Source organism: Drosophila suzukii, chromosome 2L (assembly GCF_043229965.1).
Source record: "Drosophila suzukii chromosome 2L, CBGP_Dsuzu_IsoJpt1.0, whole genome shotgun sequence".
In the NCBI taxonomy this organism is placed as follows: Eukaryota; Metazoa; Arthropoda; class Insecta; order Diptera; family Drosophilidae; genus Drosophila; species Drosophila suzukii.
In genome coordinates this window covers 16,160,761-16,182,826 of record NC_092080.1, presented here as the reverse complement: position 1 = coordinate 16,182,826, position 22,066 = coordinate 16,160,761, and the positions used below count along the sequence as shown (strand labels likewise).

Here is a 22,066-nt window from a genome sequence, read left to right as displayed (position 1 = left end):
TCCACCATTTATCTCACAGTTTGAGGCAAACGCATAAATCTTTCATCGCCCCCAGCAATGCGATATTTCAGCCACGAATTAAAATAAATATTTAAGGGGCTACTTTTAACGAAATTCAATTTATTATCAATAAAGAATATTTTTAGCACTGGCCTTTGCCCGAGCACATCAATCAACGGAGGAGTCCGAAGCCCACGAGGTCGTCTCCAAGGAACTAATTCATTCATTTGCCCAGCTACCAAATCACTGGCCATTCATTTGCCAAATGTCCGGCCAGAGAACAGAGACCCCAAATGGATCAAAAACTCCGGTTCCCGGAAAGGGGTGACCCACCTGGAGTGGGAAAGTCGTAAAAAAGAGTCACCTGCAATAAGTCAGGGGCGAAACTCAAGCAGTTTGATGGCTGCCCGCCGCCTTGTTCTTCAAATTACAGCCTGATTAGACTCGTGGGACATCCGCACATCCCACAAAACATTCTCATTCCCATCTGTTGTGGCTGACTGGAGATGGTGATACTAGTGTTTTTTGGGGAGGGGAAGGAGTCGTCGGGTCCAGATTGATGAGCTCTGCGGCTTCCTCTAAATAGCACAACCTGAGAAGCGAAAGTGATAAATATATGGCTGGGCACATGTCCGCAGTGATTTCAGTTAACTGGAAATAGAGGAATATAAATGGAGGCAAATCTCTTTATATACGAAGCAGTCTGGCGACGCATATTCTCCCCGTATTTAGATGTTAATTAACATATTCAATCCATCAAAATTAAATCAGCATATAAATAAAACACAGTTGACAGGCTCTCAAAAGAGTTTTGAAAAGTCCAGACTGTCATTTCAATTATTTGAATTTTTTTTGCTAAGTTTAGTCTACCCTACATGAATAAAACTCTTTTGAAAGTATTTGAAAACATTAAGAAAACGTTAGATTCCATTAATATTTGGGAAAAGAATATTTCACAGGATATAACATAATTAAGTAACAAAAGTTCAAGGATAGATTATTTCAGAATTTAAATACGAAGTATATTGACTTTTATTTTAGAGTTTTAAAAAATGTAAGATCAAATAAATATTTAAATTGCATTGATTTTTGAGATAATAAGTTAAAAAAGTGTAAAGATATTGCAAATTTTAAGAGTTTAAGTATATCCAAAAGTATAGACTTATTAGACTATAGACTTATTTGAAAACTCCGATTGTGGTCCCTAACTTCCCAGATACAGAACATAAATTCGAGTTTGGCCGGCGACCGTGTGACAGAAGTCTAAAAATTATTGACAAGTCCGGGGCATAAATTATGGCCTCGGCCGAGCGTTAATCGCACATTTAACTCGCAGGAATTAAACTGCAACTCGGGTAGCTTAAACGTTTGGCAAATCGCTGACTGGGAGCAACGGCGACGGCAGAGTCACAGGAGAACAACAACTTTGTTTCAGCGATAACCATCATGAATGCAGGAGCAGCCCCATCGATCCCTATTGCGATTCAGATTCTCCAGGGAATCGGAGAGAGGCAGAGAATCGGAGAACCCAGTGAGAGATGCAACGGGCCAGAACATAGTCAGCAACACAAATAATTCGCTTTAATGAGATCGCAATCTTGGCGATTTGCGACAAAAACACACGCGGTTTCATCTCCATAAACTCGGCTACAGATGCAGATACAGATTCCGAATCGGGTCTCCAAAACAGAGTGGTATGGTACGGTATGGTATGATATGGTTATGGTGTGTGTGCTGTGCGTGCGTGTGATCACTGCAGAGATGAAGATGAGCCAAAGTTGAGAATCTCGATCTCGATCGAGCCACAAATCCCCAATGACGACCATCGAGCCCAGCGTCCAATCGATGCAACAGCGTGGAACGTTGGCTACCAGTGTACACTTAGCAAAAAATATTAAATAAATAAACTAAAAGACATATTTTACATGTTGCAAAAGTATTATACGGAGTAATTTCATCCGATATGGAAAATTAAAATATATAATTTCCCACAGCCTTTTTGGTTAACCGAACTTTTCTTGGATCACTTACTACTTATCTAACAGTTTAATATTATTAATCCGCAAGATAATAAATAGAAGCTTCAATAGAAATGATTTAATTTGAATAAATTTTAAAACTTTTTTACCTTTTACGTAATATTTAGGAACGTAATATAGGAAGAAAACCTTTTCCCATTTCTGTTGTCTTACCGACAAAAGAGAAAAACAAACCTAGAGAACTCGCTCAGTATTTTAGAAAAATTATTACTAAGATTTTTTTTTATAGAGGTTTAGGGAACATTTAATTTTAATATACCTACCGTGAAAGTAGGCAAATTAAACCTACACTCAGGGAAAAACACCGTGCTAAAAACAAGTACAAACAGCCTTGATTTAAGAAAAATTGCATGCTTAACATTTAAGAACGTTCGTGCTCAAAAAATTCTCATATTGAGCACATTTTGGATTTTTAATGTCTGCCACATCTAATAATTCCCAACTGTTTATTCTGAAAGTACTCGGTATATAAGGCGCATAAATTAGACAGTTTTATTGCCCGTGAGCGGCAAGTCGTAAGTAAACTTAAAATATTATTATTATTTATATATATCCCGATTATTTCGTTTCAGTTTCCAATACATATTTCTCTTACTAGCATAAAATAAAAACTCATTTTAATTTCATAATATTTATATACTGATTTAAGAATTATTCGTCCTTAAATCATGCCTGCAACTTTTTACTTTATTATTATATCGTTCTTGTTTTTAGTCCAAACATAACTTGATTTAAGAATTATTCATACTAGATTCAAGACCGAAAGGTTCTTAAATCTAGTATTTTCGGTCTTGAAAATGCGTGCTCGAAAGTAGTATTTTGTTCTCGCGTTCTGTATTTTCCATGCTTGGCGAAGTTTTGACACCGAAAATACTAGGTTCAAGCACGAAATACTTCATTTTTTTTCTGAGTGTACTTTCTTTTTTTAATATATTGTATTAACATAGCCGCAATGCGAAAATTCGTATGTATTTTATTTTTGACAGTCGCTTTTTAAGTGGGCCTAATTAAATTGTGTGATGTTCAAACATTTTTCTCAGTGTACCCCTTGTTACTGCTGTTCTCCGCTGCTGTTGCGCTCATGTTGGCTGTCAGCGCGCTTGACTGGTTGCCCCTTTGCCCGTCGGCCCTTCTGGCCATCTTATTCTCTGGTTCCCTGGTCCCCTGGCTCCCCGGTTGTGTGTAGCCCCTGCTTGTTGACATGCTCAGCATGCTTAGGCTTACAGCCAGTCCAACTCCAAGTGCAAGTCCAAGTCGAGGTCCACCAATAAGAGCAACTGCAACAGTCAGAATCAGAAGAGCGTCCCAGAGTTGTCAATGCGTCGTGGAAGGGGCCTCCCTTTTGGCCAGAAAAGACGCGACCACGACACATGGCTTTGGAATTTCAATAATTTAATGTAGACCTCCAGTCCACTAGATTTACCGGGTCTACCCCCCATCATCCCACAGGCTTTCATCAATTCACAGCCGAAAGTTTCGCTCATCACGTGCCATGCCACGAGCATTTTTTTCGGACAATTAATTGCTGCAATTAGTGCGACATGGCGCTGATTAAAGTCGGCAAAGTCGAGAAAAGAAAAGCGACCCCCGAAATGAAAGTTGGTCCTAACTGCATGTGAGATGATGAATGCCCGACCATCCCGGAAACTCTACAACATTTTAAACACAAGGAGACCAGAACAAATGACCCTTTGAACTGAAAATATATCTGATTTAAACAGTTGGCTTTCCAAAAATGTCAATCTTGACCTGGCATTAAAATTTAAAATTCCTATAAATTTACCTCTTTTATTTTTCGATAACAAATGCTAAAATTAATTTTCCAACTAGTTGCCAACAAGCAGAGCCTTCAAAAACTAGAGAGGACCCTACTATACCCTACTTTTAATCACCCAGCAATGTCCCGATCCAAAGCTACGGTCAATCGTCCCACGGACCTGAGTCGTCCCTTAGTCGAGGAGGCTAATGCTAGGATTGTGTATCCCGAAGCCCGGAAAGATGGTAAATTCGAGGAAATGCTGCATGAGTATAGAATAAGGGATGTCTATCGTTGGCTGGAGGATCCAGATTCGATTGAAACTCAAAGGTTCGTGAACGCTCAAAATAATATTAGCCAACCGTTTCTCGAAAGATGTGAGGAATGGGAGAGTTTCAATGCCAAACTGACAAAGATCTGGAATTTCCCGAAGTACGGATGCCCCATGCGTCATGGTAATTACTATTACTATTTCAAGAACACTGGGCTGCAGAATCAGAGTGTTATGATGCAGCAGGAGAATTTGGAGAGCCCAGAGGTGGTATTCCTAGACGCCAATACTTTGTCCGCCGATGGAACCACCGCACTGAGTCAGAAAACATTCTCCGAAGATGGGGCCTACATGGCCTATGGACTGAGTGAAAGTGGTTCAGATTGGAATAAAATCCGTATACGAAGGGCCAAAGAGCGCACCGATTTTCCCGAAACTCTGGAGAAGGTAAAGTTTTCAAATGTCTCCTGGACGAAGGACAACAAGGGCTTCTTCTATGGTCGGTATTCCGATCAAGATGGCAAAACTGATGGTTCGGAAACAAAGCAGAATGAAAACCAAAAATTATATTACCATCGAGTGGGAGAAAGACAAGATCAGGACACTTTGATTGCGGAATTTCCCGAACACCCCTCTTGGCGGTTCCAAACCGATGTTACCGACTGTGGAAAATATCTGATCCTATCCATAAGTCACACGGTTCGAGATAATATGCTGTACTATGCTGATTTGAAACCTGATGAACCAATAACTTCTAAGCTGGATTTTAAGCCCATAGTGGATAAATTTGAGGCTGACTACGACTACTTAACCAACGAGGGATCCAAAATGTACTTCCACACAAACAAAGATGCTCCCAAATACCGGATAGCTGTGATTGATTTTAACAATCCAGCTGAGGAAAACTGGACCACCCTAATACCAGAACACGAGAAAGATGTTCTAGAGTGGGCCAAGTGCGTGAATGAGGACAAGCTTTTGGTTTGCTATAACCGTGATGTAAAACATATTCTTCAGGCCCGGGAGTTGCATACAGGGAATCTCATCCGTCAATTTGGTCTGGATATTGGCTCCATAAATGGAATTTCGGGAAAACGAAAGTATTCGGAGATCTTCTACGGTTTCTCATCTTTTCTAACGCCTGGTATAATTTACCACTACGACTTTGCCAAGCCCGTTGAAAAGCCAAAGGTTCTGCGAGAAATCAATCTGAATTTGGAGGGCTTCAACCGTGACGATTACAGTGTGGAACAGGTGTTCTACAAAAGCGCCGATGACACGAATATACCCATGTTTATCATCCAAAGAAAGAGGGATAGTGTGGAGCCCCGACCTTGTTTGCTCTATGGATATGGCGGATTCAACCACAGCCTAATGCCATCTTTTGGCATAACTGGCCTCATGTTTATAGACACATTTGATGGAGTTTTGGCTTTTCCGAATATAAGAGGAGGCGGGGAATATGGCATAGAGTGGCACAACGGAGGTAGGTTGTTGAACAAACAAAATGGGTTCAATGACTTTCAGGCGGCCGCAGAGTTTTTAACCCGGAATAACTATACCACTAAGGATCGATTGGCAATACAGGGCGCCTCGAATGGTGGACTTTTGGTGGGTGCCTGCATTAATCAGCGCCCGGAACTTTTCGGAGCAGCCGTTGCACAAGTGGGAGTTATGGATATGTTGCGATTCCATAAGTTTACCATCGGCCATGCCTGGTGCTCGGACTACGGAAATCCCGATGAGAGGGAGCACTTTGCCAACCTCTTCAAGTACTCGCCCCTACACAATGTACATATTCCCCTGAACCCAAATCAGGAATATCCTTCGACTTTGATCCTGACGGCCGATCACGATGACCGAGTGAGTCCTTTGCACTCCCTGAAATTTGCTGCCGCTCTCCAGGAAGCCGTGCGATACTCGGAATACCAACTCAATCCCATTCTATTGAGGGTTTATACCAAGGCAGGTCATGGAGCGGGAAAGCCCACCAAAATGCGCATCAGTGAGGCCACGGACATCATCACGTTTTTCAAGAAAACACTCAAAGTCGACACCGTCAATCTGTGAAGAAAATGTACAGTATTTCTTCGAACAACTAGTCTCCCGGATATGAATTTTTAAAAAATAATTGGCAACTATTTCTTTTACTTACCAGAATTAATTAAATATCTATCATAACTCTCTTGTAAATTGGTGTTTTGATTAGCTTAGTAAGTATATCTTCAAAGTTTCTTGTACTGCAGAAGTTCAAGTTGGGTTACGCCTGTAAAAATGGATAGGTATTAAATAATGTTGATCAATATCAATATTATTATCATCGGGAATTTATACAGAAAACTAAACTATAATATTAAACATTTAAGTACTCTTCAATTATGTTGTGTGCTTGTCATTTTATTGGTAGCAACAAAACAAATTTAGCAAGCGTTTCTTCCAAAACCGTGTAAATAACTGAAGAGTGAGCCCCTTTTTCAGCCTAATCAAGATAGATCTCTATGCTTTCATGTTTGAGGCACCGCAGAGACGTTACTTGATGCCGTAAATCAAATGTTTAATCAGTTGAATTTAATTAGAAAAAAGGCGCACAAACATCGAAGCTGTCATGGCGGAGATGCTTCCATTCTGAGCACTTCTGCGACTCCATAATCGCATGATAGTCGAACGATTAACGTTCAATACGGTCGCTGAGCATGCGATATAAGGGGGAATGGGAGTGGGTACGCGATATAAGGAGGGCCTTGGGATCGGGATCGGGATTGGGATGGAGGGGGGCGGACAGACAGAAGCTGCCAGAGGCGAACAGGCCGCCAGCTTCTGCCCACTGACATTGGGCCGAGAGCGTTTTGGTAGTTGTGTAATGTCTGCTGCCAACTTCGGGGTCCCAGCATGGGTCTTTCGATCCCGAACCCTCCTCTCGGACCCTGGGTCTGGGCCCCTAAGTATCGGGATCGGGGCAACGCGATCGAAAATGGATTTGTATCAATATCGACTCACTAACATGATTCCAATAAATTAATATGCATACATGGCAGGCACACAGACATCGACTGTTGTCTGGTTTTTTTTAGCGGAGTTCGGAGCTGGGAGTCTGGAGACTGGAGATCTCGATCGACATCGCAACACGATGATGCATGTGCAGTGTCTCTGAGTTGTGATCGTGTTAATGTAAATAATTGCCAGCCAGTCGGACGAGGCCCAGTCGAATATATATATAGTGTCCTATAGTGTTGTGGCTGTGGTTTGGTAGATGTAATTAAAATCTTTCCGCTTCTCACTTTTTGCCTGCATTTTGTCCAGCTTGTTCGGCGTTGGCCAGAAGAGATTCGTCTTGACTGATATGAGAGTGCGCGACATACACGCAAGGCTGTTTTTTGCCCATCCCCCCCCTGGATTTCTTTTTCTTCTCACTTTTGGGGAGCTTGATGCTGACAGTTCACGATTTCAGCTTGGCATCTGGTGAGATTTGCCGGGGATTGAGTGAGGAGAAAAGCTCTGAAGTATCTCGATTCGGTTGGCAAGCCGTCTAATTGGCTTTGTTATTTGCATTAGGCCAAATGGAAAACATTTTTAGAGGTGGTTACCTTAATTGCAATCACCTTTATCATCACCTTGATTAAAGAAATTGGCAGTTACTTTCCCGAAATAAAAAAAAACATGGGTAGCATCAATTAAAAGTTTAAACATGTTTTAAAATAATTAAGTTCCTTATTTTCTATATTTCTAAAATATTTTTAATTCATATAATTATATATATATACTGTTCTAGTCTCACTAATATTTTTACTACATAATTAAAAAACAACAACAAAAAGTAAAAAGTATATTTTAAAGTAAGTTTATATTCCTCTTGAAATCCTAAGAATTGCCCCAATAATCTGCTATCGATGGGTTGCTGCTGTGCAATATCTCCAACTTTGAATGCAGATTGGTGCACGTGACCCAAACTAAAAAAAAAAAAACAAAAGAAGAAGGGACTTGGCTTCGGTTTTAGCCTGGGTTGCCTACTTCACTTACTCGTATGTCAAGATGGCCAAAAGGATCCGAGACGAGGCCCTTGTATCGAAACATTCTACTGTCCCCGGCTAATTTATGGCCCCAGATGCTAAAGATATAGCGCCAGACGAGGACGAAGACGACTTTGCGTGGATTATTTTAAAACAGATATTGGCGAGCGATGGTGACGGCAGTTCACAGGAACAGCAACACAGTAATGTCCACTGAACGAAACTGATATTTGTTTTTAAGGAAAATGTACTCCATTAAATATATTCTATGAGTTCGTTGATTTAGACACTTACAGTTCACAAATAAAGTGTAAATTAATATAGAAAACTTGAAATTTATATTTTTGCAAAGATGACATTATTTTTCGCAGTGCTGAATGGATCGAAACTGAAACCGTAGCTGAAAGCTTCCATTTTCCGTATCGATGCATTGTTGATTAGTCCCAGCGATGCTGGTGCAGGAATATTTGGGTTGCATTTCACCTGGTTGCAAGTTGCAACAGAGTCACGCACGCACTCCAATTCCACAGCGGGCTCCTCATACCTCATTCCCTATCCGAGGGACCAGATACCAAACACCATATACCAGATCCCAGCTGAGATCAGTAAAGTTGTCAATCAGAGTTACCGATCCGCCGACGAGGCCCCTTCAATCTTGTGCGTTTCGCCAAAGTCGCCATGTCATTATTTGTGGGAACCAATCCAGAGAATTCTTGTGTCTCGCGGTCTGCGCAAAATCGACAATCATTACTTCAGAAACATGCCCAAGTAAAAGTCAGTCGCAGTCGCAGCAATCAATCAATCACAGCCACAAATCAAACATGTCAAACCCGAACTCGACTCGAATCGAGTCTTGAGTGGCTGTGGAATCGAGTTCAACTCGCACAATGGCGCACATATATGACAGATCATCGGCATTCTGATCGATACTGTATACATTTCGATCCCATCGGCGTAAACCTCTCGAGAGGTTTGGTTTCGTTTGTTTCTTTACCTATATTTTATTATATTCATGACTTTCTTGGATCAAAATGTGACTCGAGTGCACGAATAGTTAAGTACACAAATAGAGGTTAATGAGCTTTTTAGTTCTCTGACTTTTGTTCCATGCGTTGATGGTAAAAGAGTTGTGACAAAAGAAATTTAGGTCGTTGATGAAAGTCTCTATAGTTCTAATTTTATTCATTAATTATTTGTTAAATCAGTAACTTAACTTACCCTAAATATTATATGTTATGACTGATATATCCCTTAATATCTCATCCTGGTTATTGGAACTTTTCTAATATAACATTTCTCTAATGGTTTTCCTAACTGCAAGACGATGATCTTTCACACCTTACAGCATTATCTTCCAATATTATCGTTACCCCTTTATTTACGCATCCCATTCCTCGGATCCTGCGGTCCAGCGCTCTTCTCTATGTTTGTTTTCTGCAATTAAATTCGTATTCTCTTACAATTGAGGCGCTCAAGTGGAATTTCCACGAATATCATGGATATGGATACGCTGACAAGCAGATTGAGATGCAGATGCCGATGCGATGCCGAGTTGAGGTTGAGTTGGAAGTCGATTCCGAGGCAGCTGCAATCTTGGCCGAGACTGTTTTGCTGCGCTTCTAGGCCCGTTTGTTATTATAGGTATAGGTATAGGTATACGTTTAGGCCCTTGGTACTTGGTACTGGGTACTTGGGGCAGTGCGTATGTTTATACTGCCTCTGCCGATCCAACTGAAATTATTAATGGGGGAGGCTGCGGGTTCGGGGTCTCAAGCACCGTGCATATCAAAATAATCAAATTTTTGATTGAGTGCAGTTAGTGCGTCTGTGTTTACACATTGTAGACGACGATGATCGAGAGATCGATTCGACTCATATTCATTGCCCCAAGGAGCCTGCGTTTTCGACTCGTTTTCAGTTTTCAGTGTTCAGTTTTGTGTCCAATCATGTTGTTGATATTGATAATGACATTGATGGCATCGAGTTGGGCTGAGTGACTATGGGGCTGCAGAGAAAGAAAAACTAGATCGTGTTTAATGTTTGCCTACTCTTATGTAAACTTTTGAAAGGTACCCGAAATCTTACATTTATCTTTTAAATAATATAATAAACTGGGAAATTTAAAATAAGAAACCATATAAAAATGTATTTTTTTCCCGTGTAGGTACAGCTTTACATCTTGAACTCGATCAAAATCTCGAATTCAATCTCGAGTGCGAATGCATTCGATTGTTGTTTGCGCGGATTTCTGATTTCGATTTTTTCCAAGCTGCCTGATGGCTGTCAATCCGGTGAAATCCGGCACAGTTCGATGGAATTGGTATTGGAATCGGAATCAATATCCAGTCAGTCCCTCTTCCCAAGTCGAACGATGATATTGACATTATCGAGACACTTAAAAATTTGTCTGCACACAGTACAAGTTTCATGTAAGCGATAAATGAGCAAGTGCCAATGCGCAATGATATCTTCAAGACACTTGGGTTATATTGTTATTGTTTTCTCATCATTAGACATGCGATACATTTGGTGAAGAGGCCCTCGATGAGGCACATTCATCAGGCTTGTTGGTAAAGTCGGGCTGGATATTGATGGATGCGATGCACTTGAGGGGACAAGAGAAAGTATGTTGAAATGGATTTTAACTCCAGCCAACCCAATTGATTTTTAGTGCTGGAATTTTCAATATTTACTTACCTTTCCATTTTATTACTAATAGCAACGCACAACCCCTCATATTTGCAACTCTTCACACAAATTCCATCTGGAAAATTCCACATGAAAAACAAACCATGTCTAACAAAGATAAATATTGGCCTAAGCAAATAGTTTCGAACGTGGAAAAGATTTGCACATTTAATGGCAAATGATGTGCACAATGGATTCGAATTGTCCGTCAACAATTGAAGCAATTAATAGGACACCCCGAAATCAATTTGCCATATTGTCGGCGACATTTGAGTGTCTGTGAGTAATTCGTCAGAATCAGAAACGATGAAGGACAGCCAGCCAGAGAAATCAAAAATGGCCAAATCAGAAAGGAATTTCTTTTGTTTTTGGCACACGGCCCGAAGTGCTGCGATGTCAACTGCAACGTGACTTGGAACTCTTGCGGTTTTCCTTTGATTGGCAATTTTTCAAAATCGTCACCATCTCGCTGCTGCCGGACAAGCACGCCCCGGTTCAGCCAATCACTCTTCTACACTGAGAAAAAAATGGTGTTTTTTTTTTCAAAAAATAAATAAGTAAAAATGTACAAAATCTGGTTATTTTAAAATCAGGCTAGAATGAAAGCTAACTTTAATGTAGTGATCGTTGAATTTACGTATCCCTATGTGCTACAGCTTATTGTAAAGGTTCAGTTATAAGTGAAAATTTTTTTTAAATGTATCTTAATTTATTAAGGCTTAGTACTTATTGATAAGCCCATTTTATCAACAATAAATAATAATATATTTCTATCTATCTTTCCATTTTAATAGAAATTTTTAAACATGATTACATTAGCTTACAAAAAAATTACGACCTTCTGACAAGGATTAGAACATTGTAAAAACCCAAGATCCAAAATATAGAAGCACATTTTTGTCGTTAAAAATATCCATTAATACATTTTTAATGATGTTAAAAATCATTTTAAGAAATCAATGGTATGTTTTCGACTATAAGCAACGCCAAAATTGAAAATTCAAGGATATCTCAATAAAAACTTTTATCGAGTTTTGGAGTCAGTGTAATATTTCTCTCAGTGCACTCGCACAATCTGGCAATCGGACGGCGGCCCCGAGGAGGTTTTGGTTATTTATAATTCGAAGCGATTGATTGATGGAATCGCTGCAAAGTCGGTGACACTTCGCACTGAGGCAAAAATAAATAACCGAGGCGATGCTGGGCGAGGCATTGACAGCTGATTGCGAAAGTCCATTAAGGGACTCTGGACGAGGAAACTGGACGAGGTGCTGGCCACATGTACCGAAGACCAAATGGGCAACGGACGGAATGGGGAGTGGTGTGGATTGGCTGTGGGAGTGCTGCATCTGCATTGAGGTTTTGTGGCCTTGGCAGCGGCATCAAAAGTGCAGTCAATCAAGTGAACAAAATTGGATAATTTCCCCCAGAAAAAAGTAACGTTTCCGTTTGGTATTACGAGCCCAAAAGCCGCATCCCAGGGTCTCTCTCTCTCTCTCTATCTGTATATGTCTATCCATCTGTTCAGAGGCCGAAGTATTTTGGGTAATCCTTGCCAAATGATAGCCCACCAAGGTCTGTTGCGGACAGCCAGCTTAATAAAGAGTACCAAGATGCTACAATGCTAAATGGCCAAACAAATCAGATTCAATTTTCGCTTTTTTGATGGTTGGCTGTATTGAAAGAAATTAAATGTTCACCTGCCATTTTCCGGTTAACTGAATCGATCGTTTATAAAACTTTTCAACACATATTTTTGGGAATCCTCACCCTAATCAAGTTACAATGAATGAAATAAAGACTATTTAGCCTCTTCTGCATCTTTAGGAACTTTTTGTGAAATATAAAAATATCTTTTGCTATTTCCATCATTAAAGTTTGTTTCTTAGTTTCCCAGAGCTTTTCCTAGTGTATCAGGTGAACGTCAATATTTTGACACGACAAGATTTGTTTGATACATCGCCATACGTATCCCTATCCAGCTTCCCCATATCCTTCTTATACTATATCTACCGTATTTATCCACTTTTCGCGTCGCATGATGATCGGCAATAAATTGATGCCGGACACGAAGCAGAATCGCTGTTACAAAGTGGACTGAGTCAGCTAAAAGCAAAATCTTTGACTGATGTGCATGGGTAGATATATGCGTACCTTGAAAAATAAATCCCCTTTATTGTAATTTGTACAATACTGGTGAAAGAACCCAAAGTCCACCTTTAATTGCAATTAATGATTTATGAGCCTGGGATGCACAACAAATTTCCCGGCTAGCAAATCAGCCCGAAAAGTGGTCGGAAGCCCTAAAAGGAGGCCAAATAATTGCAGCTGAAGACATTTACACGCGCTTCTGACATTTACGACCATCCGACGGTGGAGTGCTCGACTTGTCTGTGACATGTGGAGCTGGACACTGGACACTGGACACTATACACTGGACAATGGCAGTTAATGGTCGTGATGCTGCTCCAGCTACACAGATAACAAACAACAACGGCCACAAAAAAGGCGAGGAAAATAAAACCAACTCACCAGCGCTACATAAATTTCAAAACTAGCCAGCACCGAGCTTTTGATGTGGCATGGGGACTCCAGCCCCTCATCTGCCACACACATTTCACGCAGTGACGACATGAATCCGCCAACATAAACACACTCAGCCCAAGACAAAACCAGGACATCATCCCGGCCACACGGACGCACTAGGGCACACACACAAAAAATATTAGAGGAGACTCATATACGAAGGAAAAAAACTGAAATACATAAACACCAAAAAGGACAACTAACCAAGTGGGGGCAGGCCTCTTGCTGAAAAAAAAATTCTGCAGATCTGCTAACTAGGCGGAAAGTACACACCCTTGGCTAAGATTTTGTAAGATACTACTTTGTATTTGTTTTTTTAAATTGTATTTTACTTTTAAAAATTATTTTAACATTTTTATAAGCATTTTTATTAAATTAGTTATTAATTTTAGATAAAAATAAATAAACATTATTATTTGTTAGGAAAAAGAGTCAAAATAATACACCTAAGAGGTGAAGCAAAAGTTTATAGCCAGATTATATTATTATTATTTATTATTATTATTATTATTTATTCATTGTAAAATACTTGACTATACTAAAATTCACATGCAAAATATTATCAAAAATCGTCCCAACAGATGAACATGTAGGAAGTGCGTGTAGGAACTGCAGTGGCATCAATGCAGTGGCAATAGTAACAGTAACAGCCAGTGGCACGCAGTATTCAGAAAGCACAGAAAAAAATTAAAATATTCTTAACAACATTTTTATAAAAATTTTGGAAAACTAAAAAAAAAATTTTGATATAAAAAAAATTTAGTTTTTTCATTTTGTGTGATTTTTTATTTAAGATTAATGTTTTTTTATTAATAAATATAAATAAATTTAAAAAAATTTATACATATATTAATTGTTATTTCAAAAATAAAAAAAAAAAGTATTTTTACAATGTATTTATCATTGTTAAAAGTTTTCGTTTTATCTTTTTGTGTGCTATAGTAGTTAGGATTGATGTTTTTATTTATAAATATAAATCAAAATACAAAAAAATGTTAAATTGTAAATTCTACTACTTGAGTTATTAACATTTATTTAAGGCAGTATTAAATAATATTTGAAAAAATATATTTTTTGTCTGAGCATAGAGAATGGGCGACAGTCATGATACTGTATTCAGAGCCTGCTTCAGACGGGGTTTACTGTGGACTGTAGGTGAAGGGGAAGGTGGTCATCCAGGATGGATGGTTGCAAGGGACAATCGGGGACCCGAGGACCCGAACCCGGTCCCGGACTCGTAGACCTGTGGACACTGTGTGGCCTGGCGTGCAGCCGTGGCCAAATTGGTTGATAGCTCGAAAAACAGTTTTTGCACAGCTCCGTCAAATTGCATTTGGTGTGACAGACCGCAAAATGCATCATCACCAACATGAGCGATGAGTGTTGTTGTTCTAGTTGTTGCCGCTTCGTTGTTGTTGATGTTTATATTTGCCAGCCAGGATGGGTTCCCCGTTTCCACAGCCCAGTCCCCAACTTCCTTCACCTCCAATCACCATCGCCACTCCACATTGTCCAGTAATTTACGAGCTTTTTTCGGCATGTCCCCAGGAATGGGAATGCAATGTGTTGCCTGCATTTCACTTTGGTCTGATGATGACGAGGGGGATATTATGAAGAGTTGTGGGGGGGAAGTCGGGATAGTGTTGTAAAAACATGGGTTAGGTCCGGGAACCACTAGGGGGAGGAGTGTGTGGGAGGTGGAGAGATCATGGCCGGGAAAGTGTTTTCGAGGTTAAACTTTTCAGGACACCATTTCCGGGGTTGTCTGTGAAGGAGATGGCCTACAGTGCGTAATATAGGATGGATTTCCTTTTTATAGGAAATATGTTTAAGAATCTTTTTTTCAAATAAATTATTGTTCATTGATTTAGAACTCATTTTAGTAGAAGTCAAATAATTCATTCCTTCAAATTGGGAACTAACATAAATTTTGAATCGGTGTTTCTCACTGCATTTTGTTAATATGGGTTCTGCCAAAGTAATTATAGTTCGAACTACAGTTGTGAAAGGAAAATTGCCAAAAAATGGAAAGCAAGGCGTTAGCATATCTCGAATGGTGAAATTGATCAAGCCCGTGAATGAACCAATACTATTGGAGTAAATGTTAGTTAAAGCACATAAAACAAAAGGCTTTTGTAATGCTGTTTAAATAATTTTTCAGAATACCTTTACAAATCTTATGTGGTGAACGTTTTAAGTTTAAAATAAAAAAGCATATGTTTTTAAAAATAGGTTTTTAAATGTTTTCTGGTTATTTTTAAGGAGTGTAACACAAAATATATCAAAAAGAAATGCAAGTAGTTCAGAATAAGGATTTCCTTAAAAACATAGATTGTTATATCCCGGAGTTCAGCTGATTTTGTCCCACTGTGCCCGTTTGGAGCCAACGAACAACTTCATTCAGTTTCAGTTCGCATTAATGCAGCGTGAATTAAGTGTCAAGGACATTTTTTGGTTTTGCTGCCAACGACGCAACATGTTTCAGTTCCTGGCTGCTTCTTCTTCTGTCCCGCGTCTGCATGTCCTGGTCCACCCCAGTGGGTGGTGTATGTACGTATGTTTGTCATGCATCCTGTGTCCTGTGCGTGTGTGCTGGTGCTTTGGGTGACCGAAAATGCGTTGCAACATTCAAGTAAGTGACGTAAATGCATCACGGACACAACACCCACACTCACGCACAGTGGGCGGACATTCGGACGGACGGAGTAAATCATCGTCATCATCATCATCATCGCCATCATTGGGGGCACCAAAGGACATTCACATCCACATCCTCGTCCACACAGGACACACTCGCACGCAGGCATCAGAGGCAGTTATGGCTGTCAAGATGAATGCCATATCATCGCCGCACCGAAAATGGTGTCAAAACGTCACCAACGGCGGTTCAGCCCTTCAGCAGTAAAACTGCAAACAGAAAACAGGACCTCCACTGTTGTTATCCGGATGAATTATGAGTTGTGACCGGCCGGAGGAGGAGCCGAAGCAGGAGGCTGGGGAGGAGCAGCTGACCCCCAGTTCCAAAGCCCTCCCACTGGATTCCAGGCAATCTGTCACTGGGTCCTGCCTCTGTGGGAAAAACTCCTTCCTTCCATTCGAAGTACGAGTAATTTATCCCACTCCACCCACACCGAATAACCGCAGAAAATTAAATGCTAAACGAAGACATTTACAATGCAGGGCAACTGGGGACAGGACTCCTCACAATGCAACTGAGATTGAGGTTAATGTTAACTAAACATAGCTGAGGTTAAGGGGTCTGGTGGTAGGAGGTCCTCACTAGTTATATGTAGGAGGTGTTACAAATTCTTTAAGATTATGTATACCTATTATTGTCATAAAAAGATTTAGTTTGTTCCTTTTTCTTTTTATACACCATTATACCATATTCGGATTTCCTTACATTAAAAAAGTGAAACATGGTTAAAGATTTATAACACTAGCTTGATTTTTAGCTGAGTAACTAGATGTATTTCATAAAGTCTTGGTAATCTTAAGAAAAAGAGGTCTATACCCTAACATTTTGTGAATATATATAGTACATATGTTTACGTTCCTATGACTACTTAAAACAAATCCAATCAGTTAGCGAAAATTAAGTCAGTGTCCTTATGACAATTGGTCAAATGACATTTTCACAACTTACGACGGCTTTATTTAATGATTCTTTTAATTCTTAAGTAAAAACCAATAAGTTAGTCGTAATTTATGCAAGTGTCATATCATCTAACTCATTACCATATGAGAACTAAAATTCTTGAAAATGGTAGTTCATCATACGAACCGTATACTGCCATATTACTTGCCATATTACTTGGGTCCACTCAAACTGACCCACTTTAAAGTATTACGTAGTTTAGCTCTAAAGAGTAGCTACTGTATCCCCAATAAAAAAGTCGTGATTTCTTTCCTATTTTGACAATCCAATTATACGTTAAGCAACCTGGCTGCTTGCCACAGAGGTAAAGTGCAACTTGCAACGACTTCGAGGGAAATGCGTGGGTTGTGCTAACTATGGCAGGTCTGTTGTGGCAGTAAGGCCCCCTGGGGTTAATTGTATTGTGGTCGCCTTGATCGCGGCTCGATTAAGTGATCAGCGTTGCCAGTTTCCACATGCCTGTACCCCACCTCCCTACATTGCCTTTTGATTGGCGCTTTTAAGGCACATTTAGATCAGGCCAGGGAAAGATATTCGTGATTTATGAATACAATGGCTATAAATCAGGAAAGGGAAGGAGATCTTTATGCCAGCGAACCGTGAAGTGGCGTCGTTTACACTTGGCAGCAAGTGTCAGGCGGCATTAGAAGACGAAAGTCGGAGAGTCTGCGAAATCGAAAGGTAATTCGAGCCCACTAAACACTGATCGCCGGGCTACCAAAATTTCGGTAGCACATAAATTCCATGTCGCTAATCGGAAATTAATAAATGTCAGCGGTTCGAAGGGGACTCCCCTCAGACCCCAGCTTCCGCGCTTCGTTTTGAACCTCTTTCTCCGCTTTTTTTTTGGATGTCTGTTAATTGGTATTATTTTCCCTTTGTTTTTGCATTTTCTTAGGTCCTCTACTTTGCAGAGTCTTAACTCTTTGATTGGGTGTCGTCTGCGTTCAGTTTGGCGTGAAATGTCCGAGGGAATTACTTGAGCCGTTGTCACAATTGATGAACGAGCAGTAAATTGTGGCATGTGGTTGTGGCTTTCGGCCGTTGGATCGAGTTTCAGCTGAAGGATTTTGGCCTCCAAAATGCTAATGACACATTGGGATAACATCTAAGAGAAGACGAAGTGGACTTTAAAATACTTTAAGGGAACAGATTAAAATAGCCTTAGATTTAACCTTCAATATCCAGGAACTGAAATTTAAATAGTTTACTAAAGCTTTTTAAATAAAATCAATTTATACAATTTAAGCAAAAAAAGCATTGTATGCATATGTTAATGATAAAAATATGTATCTTAGTTTTAGTTTTGTATACTTCACTATAATCTATTATAAGTAAATACAATGCCATTTTACTTTATATGTATTTCAAAATTCACTATAAATATCATCAAAATAAATTAAAAGTATTATGTAATTAAAAAAACAGTTTTTAATCAATTTCAATGTGGAAGGAAATAAATAAGTAAAGAATTTCTCGGGGACCTTTAAAAACATTAAGGGAAAATATTATTAAAATCTTATATTTTACCTGCATCATCCAACAAGTTTTATTTTAATATCTAGAATGGAATTCCATAAAAACATCAGACTTATAAAATTTGATCTTAAGCCCACAAAATTATTTGAACTTTAAGATAATAGACTAATATGATGTAAATTTGTGTGGTAATACGTATGCAAGTTTTTGGTTTTGTAAGCTTTACTATAACCTTTTACAACTAAATGAATTAAAATTTTACTTTGCATATATGTATATCCAAACTCCAAATAGCTTTAAAATAAAAGTAAGTCAGAGCTACACGGCTTAAATAAACACTTTATAATAACGTCTCAGTATAATGTAAAATTTAATTTCTAAGCACAAGGGACTAAAGCAAACTCCCCTTGAAACTCTTTAACAACCCCATAAAGCACAAAATAAATAAGGAATTTCTGGGGACTTTAAAGAAATAAAGGGGGGAAATCGGGCATTACAGGCCAAATCGATTATTGATTTCTTTTTGGCCGTTTGCCGGAGCAGCCTAGTTTGCTGGAAAAGTGTGGAGAAAAAAAGAGCCGAGAGTAAAAGCCACGCAAAACAAACACAGCGAAACAAGGGAAAAGTGGAAAAGGGGGGAAAATGGGGAAAAGGAAAGCGAATGCCGACCGGCGAGCGCCAATGAAGGGCGAAATTGGTTTGGTTTTTGCATGTGAATTTCATACGAAAATCAACAAGTTGCCATTGGGTTCGATGAATGGAAAAGGGGAAGTGGGTGGGTTTGGTTGGGGGTACTTTGGGTCTGGGGTTGGGGAACTTGAACTCTGGGCCAGGGCAAAAGAAAAAGCTCCAGCAGACGGCAGGCAGACGCTCGACTTGCTGCCAAGGCCCACACGCACGCACACTTTGGCCAAAACCACCTCCTTTTCCAGCTGTGTGTGTGTGTGTTCTGGGAAAAACGTGAAAAAATCGCTATTCGGAGGTTTTTGTGCCTCGCAAGGAAATTCAACTCCAAACCGAAACCAAACTGCTGGAAAAAACAATTTTCCTTCAACTTTTTTTTGCCGCTCCTCCTTGGTTTTTGTTGCTTTTTGTCTCCTGCCGAAAGGGGGGCGTTGGGCGGTGGCTGGTGGTTCGTGGCCTTTGCCACACGGCAGACTATTGCCATATAATTCCTTGATTCTGCTGCGGCCTTGTCCTAGTCCCACATTTCTGTCTGGCACAATCGAAGGACCCTCCCATTGTGAATGTATGTTTGTGTGCCTCAGCTTGTAGGCATTTTCCGTTTCCGAATATTTTCCCAAGCAACAAGCGGCACTCCGCTGAGCGATTCGTTTTCCCACCTCCTCGCTGAAGGAGACGCAAATTGTTTGCCTCTCAACGTGAATTACGACGCCCGATTCGTCATCAATCAATCAAAACGCATCCCATTCCATCGTGATCCAAGTGCTCATACGCCCTGTGGCCCCGACATCGGCGGCACTTATCGTCATCAACATCGTCGTTGGTAACAGAGTTGGATTCTCCTCCCCTCAATCTTGGGTATTCCATCAGAAGGGATCCCACTTTCCTTTCAGAGCTGCTGCTTTGCGGTTTAATCAATTGATCTTGAGCAATAAAGTAGATAGCACTCCCTTGCGTTAGGAACTCCATGTCATTTTGCTGTCCCCATTCGGCTTAAGTGGTAATTGAATAAATAAAGAAATACTATAAACTATGTTTTTATACCTTTTATTTGCGCCAGGTCATTTGTATTTTGTATTTGGATCGTACAACTAGTTTGTAGATCAAGTATGAACTAAAGCGGAACGGATCTTCGTTGGAACTTCAGTTAATCGATAGTAAAGGTATGTGTATATCGTTTGTTTGTTAAGACGGCGTGTGTGTATTCACACAAGTGGGTAAATCCGGAACAGCCATTCGGAACTAGTCATCGTCGTCCGACTGGCCGTTGTCCAACTCGCTGCTCATCTCCGGCTCGGCGTCCTCCTCCTGGTTGAGGCTGCCGGTCGATTCGGTGCTGGTCGATTCGGTTTCCTCTTCGTCGTCGCTGGTTGAGGTGCTCACGATGCCGTAAGCAATATTGTCGGCGGAGCAACTGACTTCGCCAGAGCCCAGTCCCCCGGAGGAGGAGGCCAGATCACCGTTGTCATTGCCGTTCTCGCTGCCATTGTGCCAGGATAGGCGCTCCACGTAGAACTTGATGACCGTCTGGGGGCAATGGATTTTGGCCAGCGTGGCGGGCACCATGTCCGCGCGATCGCAGCCCTTCCACTTCATCAGGAACATGAGTTGGCCGGACGCATCGGTGGCGCCCAGGATCTTCGATGGCTCCAGACCGCGCTCAAAGCCAGTCAGATTCTGGCGCTCCCTGGGGACGGGAATGAAGTCGGTGGTGGAGGAGTCGGCATCGCACACCGTGACCTCCTCCTTGCTGTTCTTCAGCGACTCCTCGAAGTTGGCTATCAGGTTCGGGCAGTCGAGTTGGTCCACCGGCTCCCACGTGTTCTCGCTGCGCGGATATCCCTTCCACTTCAGGTAGTACTCCGTGCGTCCGTTCACCACCCGCTTATCCTCGACACGTTCCACTGAGTTCTCGTCCATTGTTTTTCGGTTATTTGTCGTTAATTTCCCTTTTTTTTTGTTATTTTGTCAGCGTCCCAACAAAATTAAGTCAAACGAGTTCAGGCCTTGGAAGAAGAAGAGCTAGAGATGCGTAACTCCGATTGCTAACTATCGATAACTGAACTAAGCGCTGTCATCTCGAAAATTATAAAAGCTACAAATATCTGATTGGGCTATGCAGAATTTAGAGATTACTGTTTAAACAAAGTACCACACCCCACAAACAAGGAAATTTCACTGGAAAATCATGAAACGCGAAAAAATTTATGAAGCCGAAGAACTATATTAAAATAGTATACAATGCATAATATAGTACGATACCAGGTGTTGGTCGCAGCGTACTACATCTCTGATCTTCCTCAAAATCCTTTATGATCATAGAAATATTCTACTAGTATTTATTTATTATACCCGTTACTCGTGAAGTATTTTAAGCAATTCTTTATTTTTAATTATGTTTCAAATTTTTTTAAAGTTTATTATTACTGTTATTGCGACCATCGCCACTTTATCTTGGCTTATTTCTCTGAAATCTATATAAATAAATAATGAATAATCTATATTATATATAGATATAACTTATATAGGGTTCCATATGGGACGCGAACTTTATAAAAGTACTGTTATTATCCTGAAAAGACAAATATATCCACATAACACCAAAGGGTTACATTCTTTTCTCACGCTTCTCGAGTTAATTTCAACCTAATCTGCATTTATTTCTGGCATTCCAGCCATCACCCCCGATAATACTCAATTACAACTGGGTAGACAGCTTACAGGGACCGCCTTGTGAATTATGACACTTCAATTTTATTAATTGCCAATAAATCAGGGGCCATAGGGTATCTAAAAATGAAGAAATCGTTGCCGACACGATACCATGGGACTGAGAACAAAAGCCACCGACAATCATTCAGCTTGCAAATTGGCCAGCATTGAAACAGACAGGCTAAA

The 22,066-nt window shown here is 40.3% G+C and overlaps 1 protein-coding gene and 1 pseudogene across 1 annotated transcript; one reads left to right on the top strand and one right to left on the bottom strand.

The window, feature by feature from the left end:
* Nucleotides 1–3,761: 3,761 nt before the first annotated feature.
* LOC108008108 (prolyl endopeptidase) lies at nt 3,762–6,197 on the top strand. The gene has a single exon (XM_017071901.4). It carries the CDS (start codon nt 3,845–3,847, stop codon nt 6,134–6,136), a length of 2,292 nt encoding a protein of 763 aa, XP_016927390.3. The 5' UTR covers nt 3,762–3,844; the 3' UTR covers nt 6,137–6,197.
* Nucleotides 6,198–20,199: 14,002 nt separating this feature from the next.
* Nucleotides 20,200–21,209, bottom strand: LOC108010353 (chromobox protein homolog 1 pseudogene; annotated as a pseudogene).
* Between the last annotated feature and the right edge of the window lie 857 nt (nt 21,210–22,066).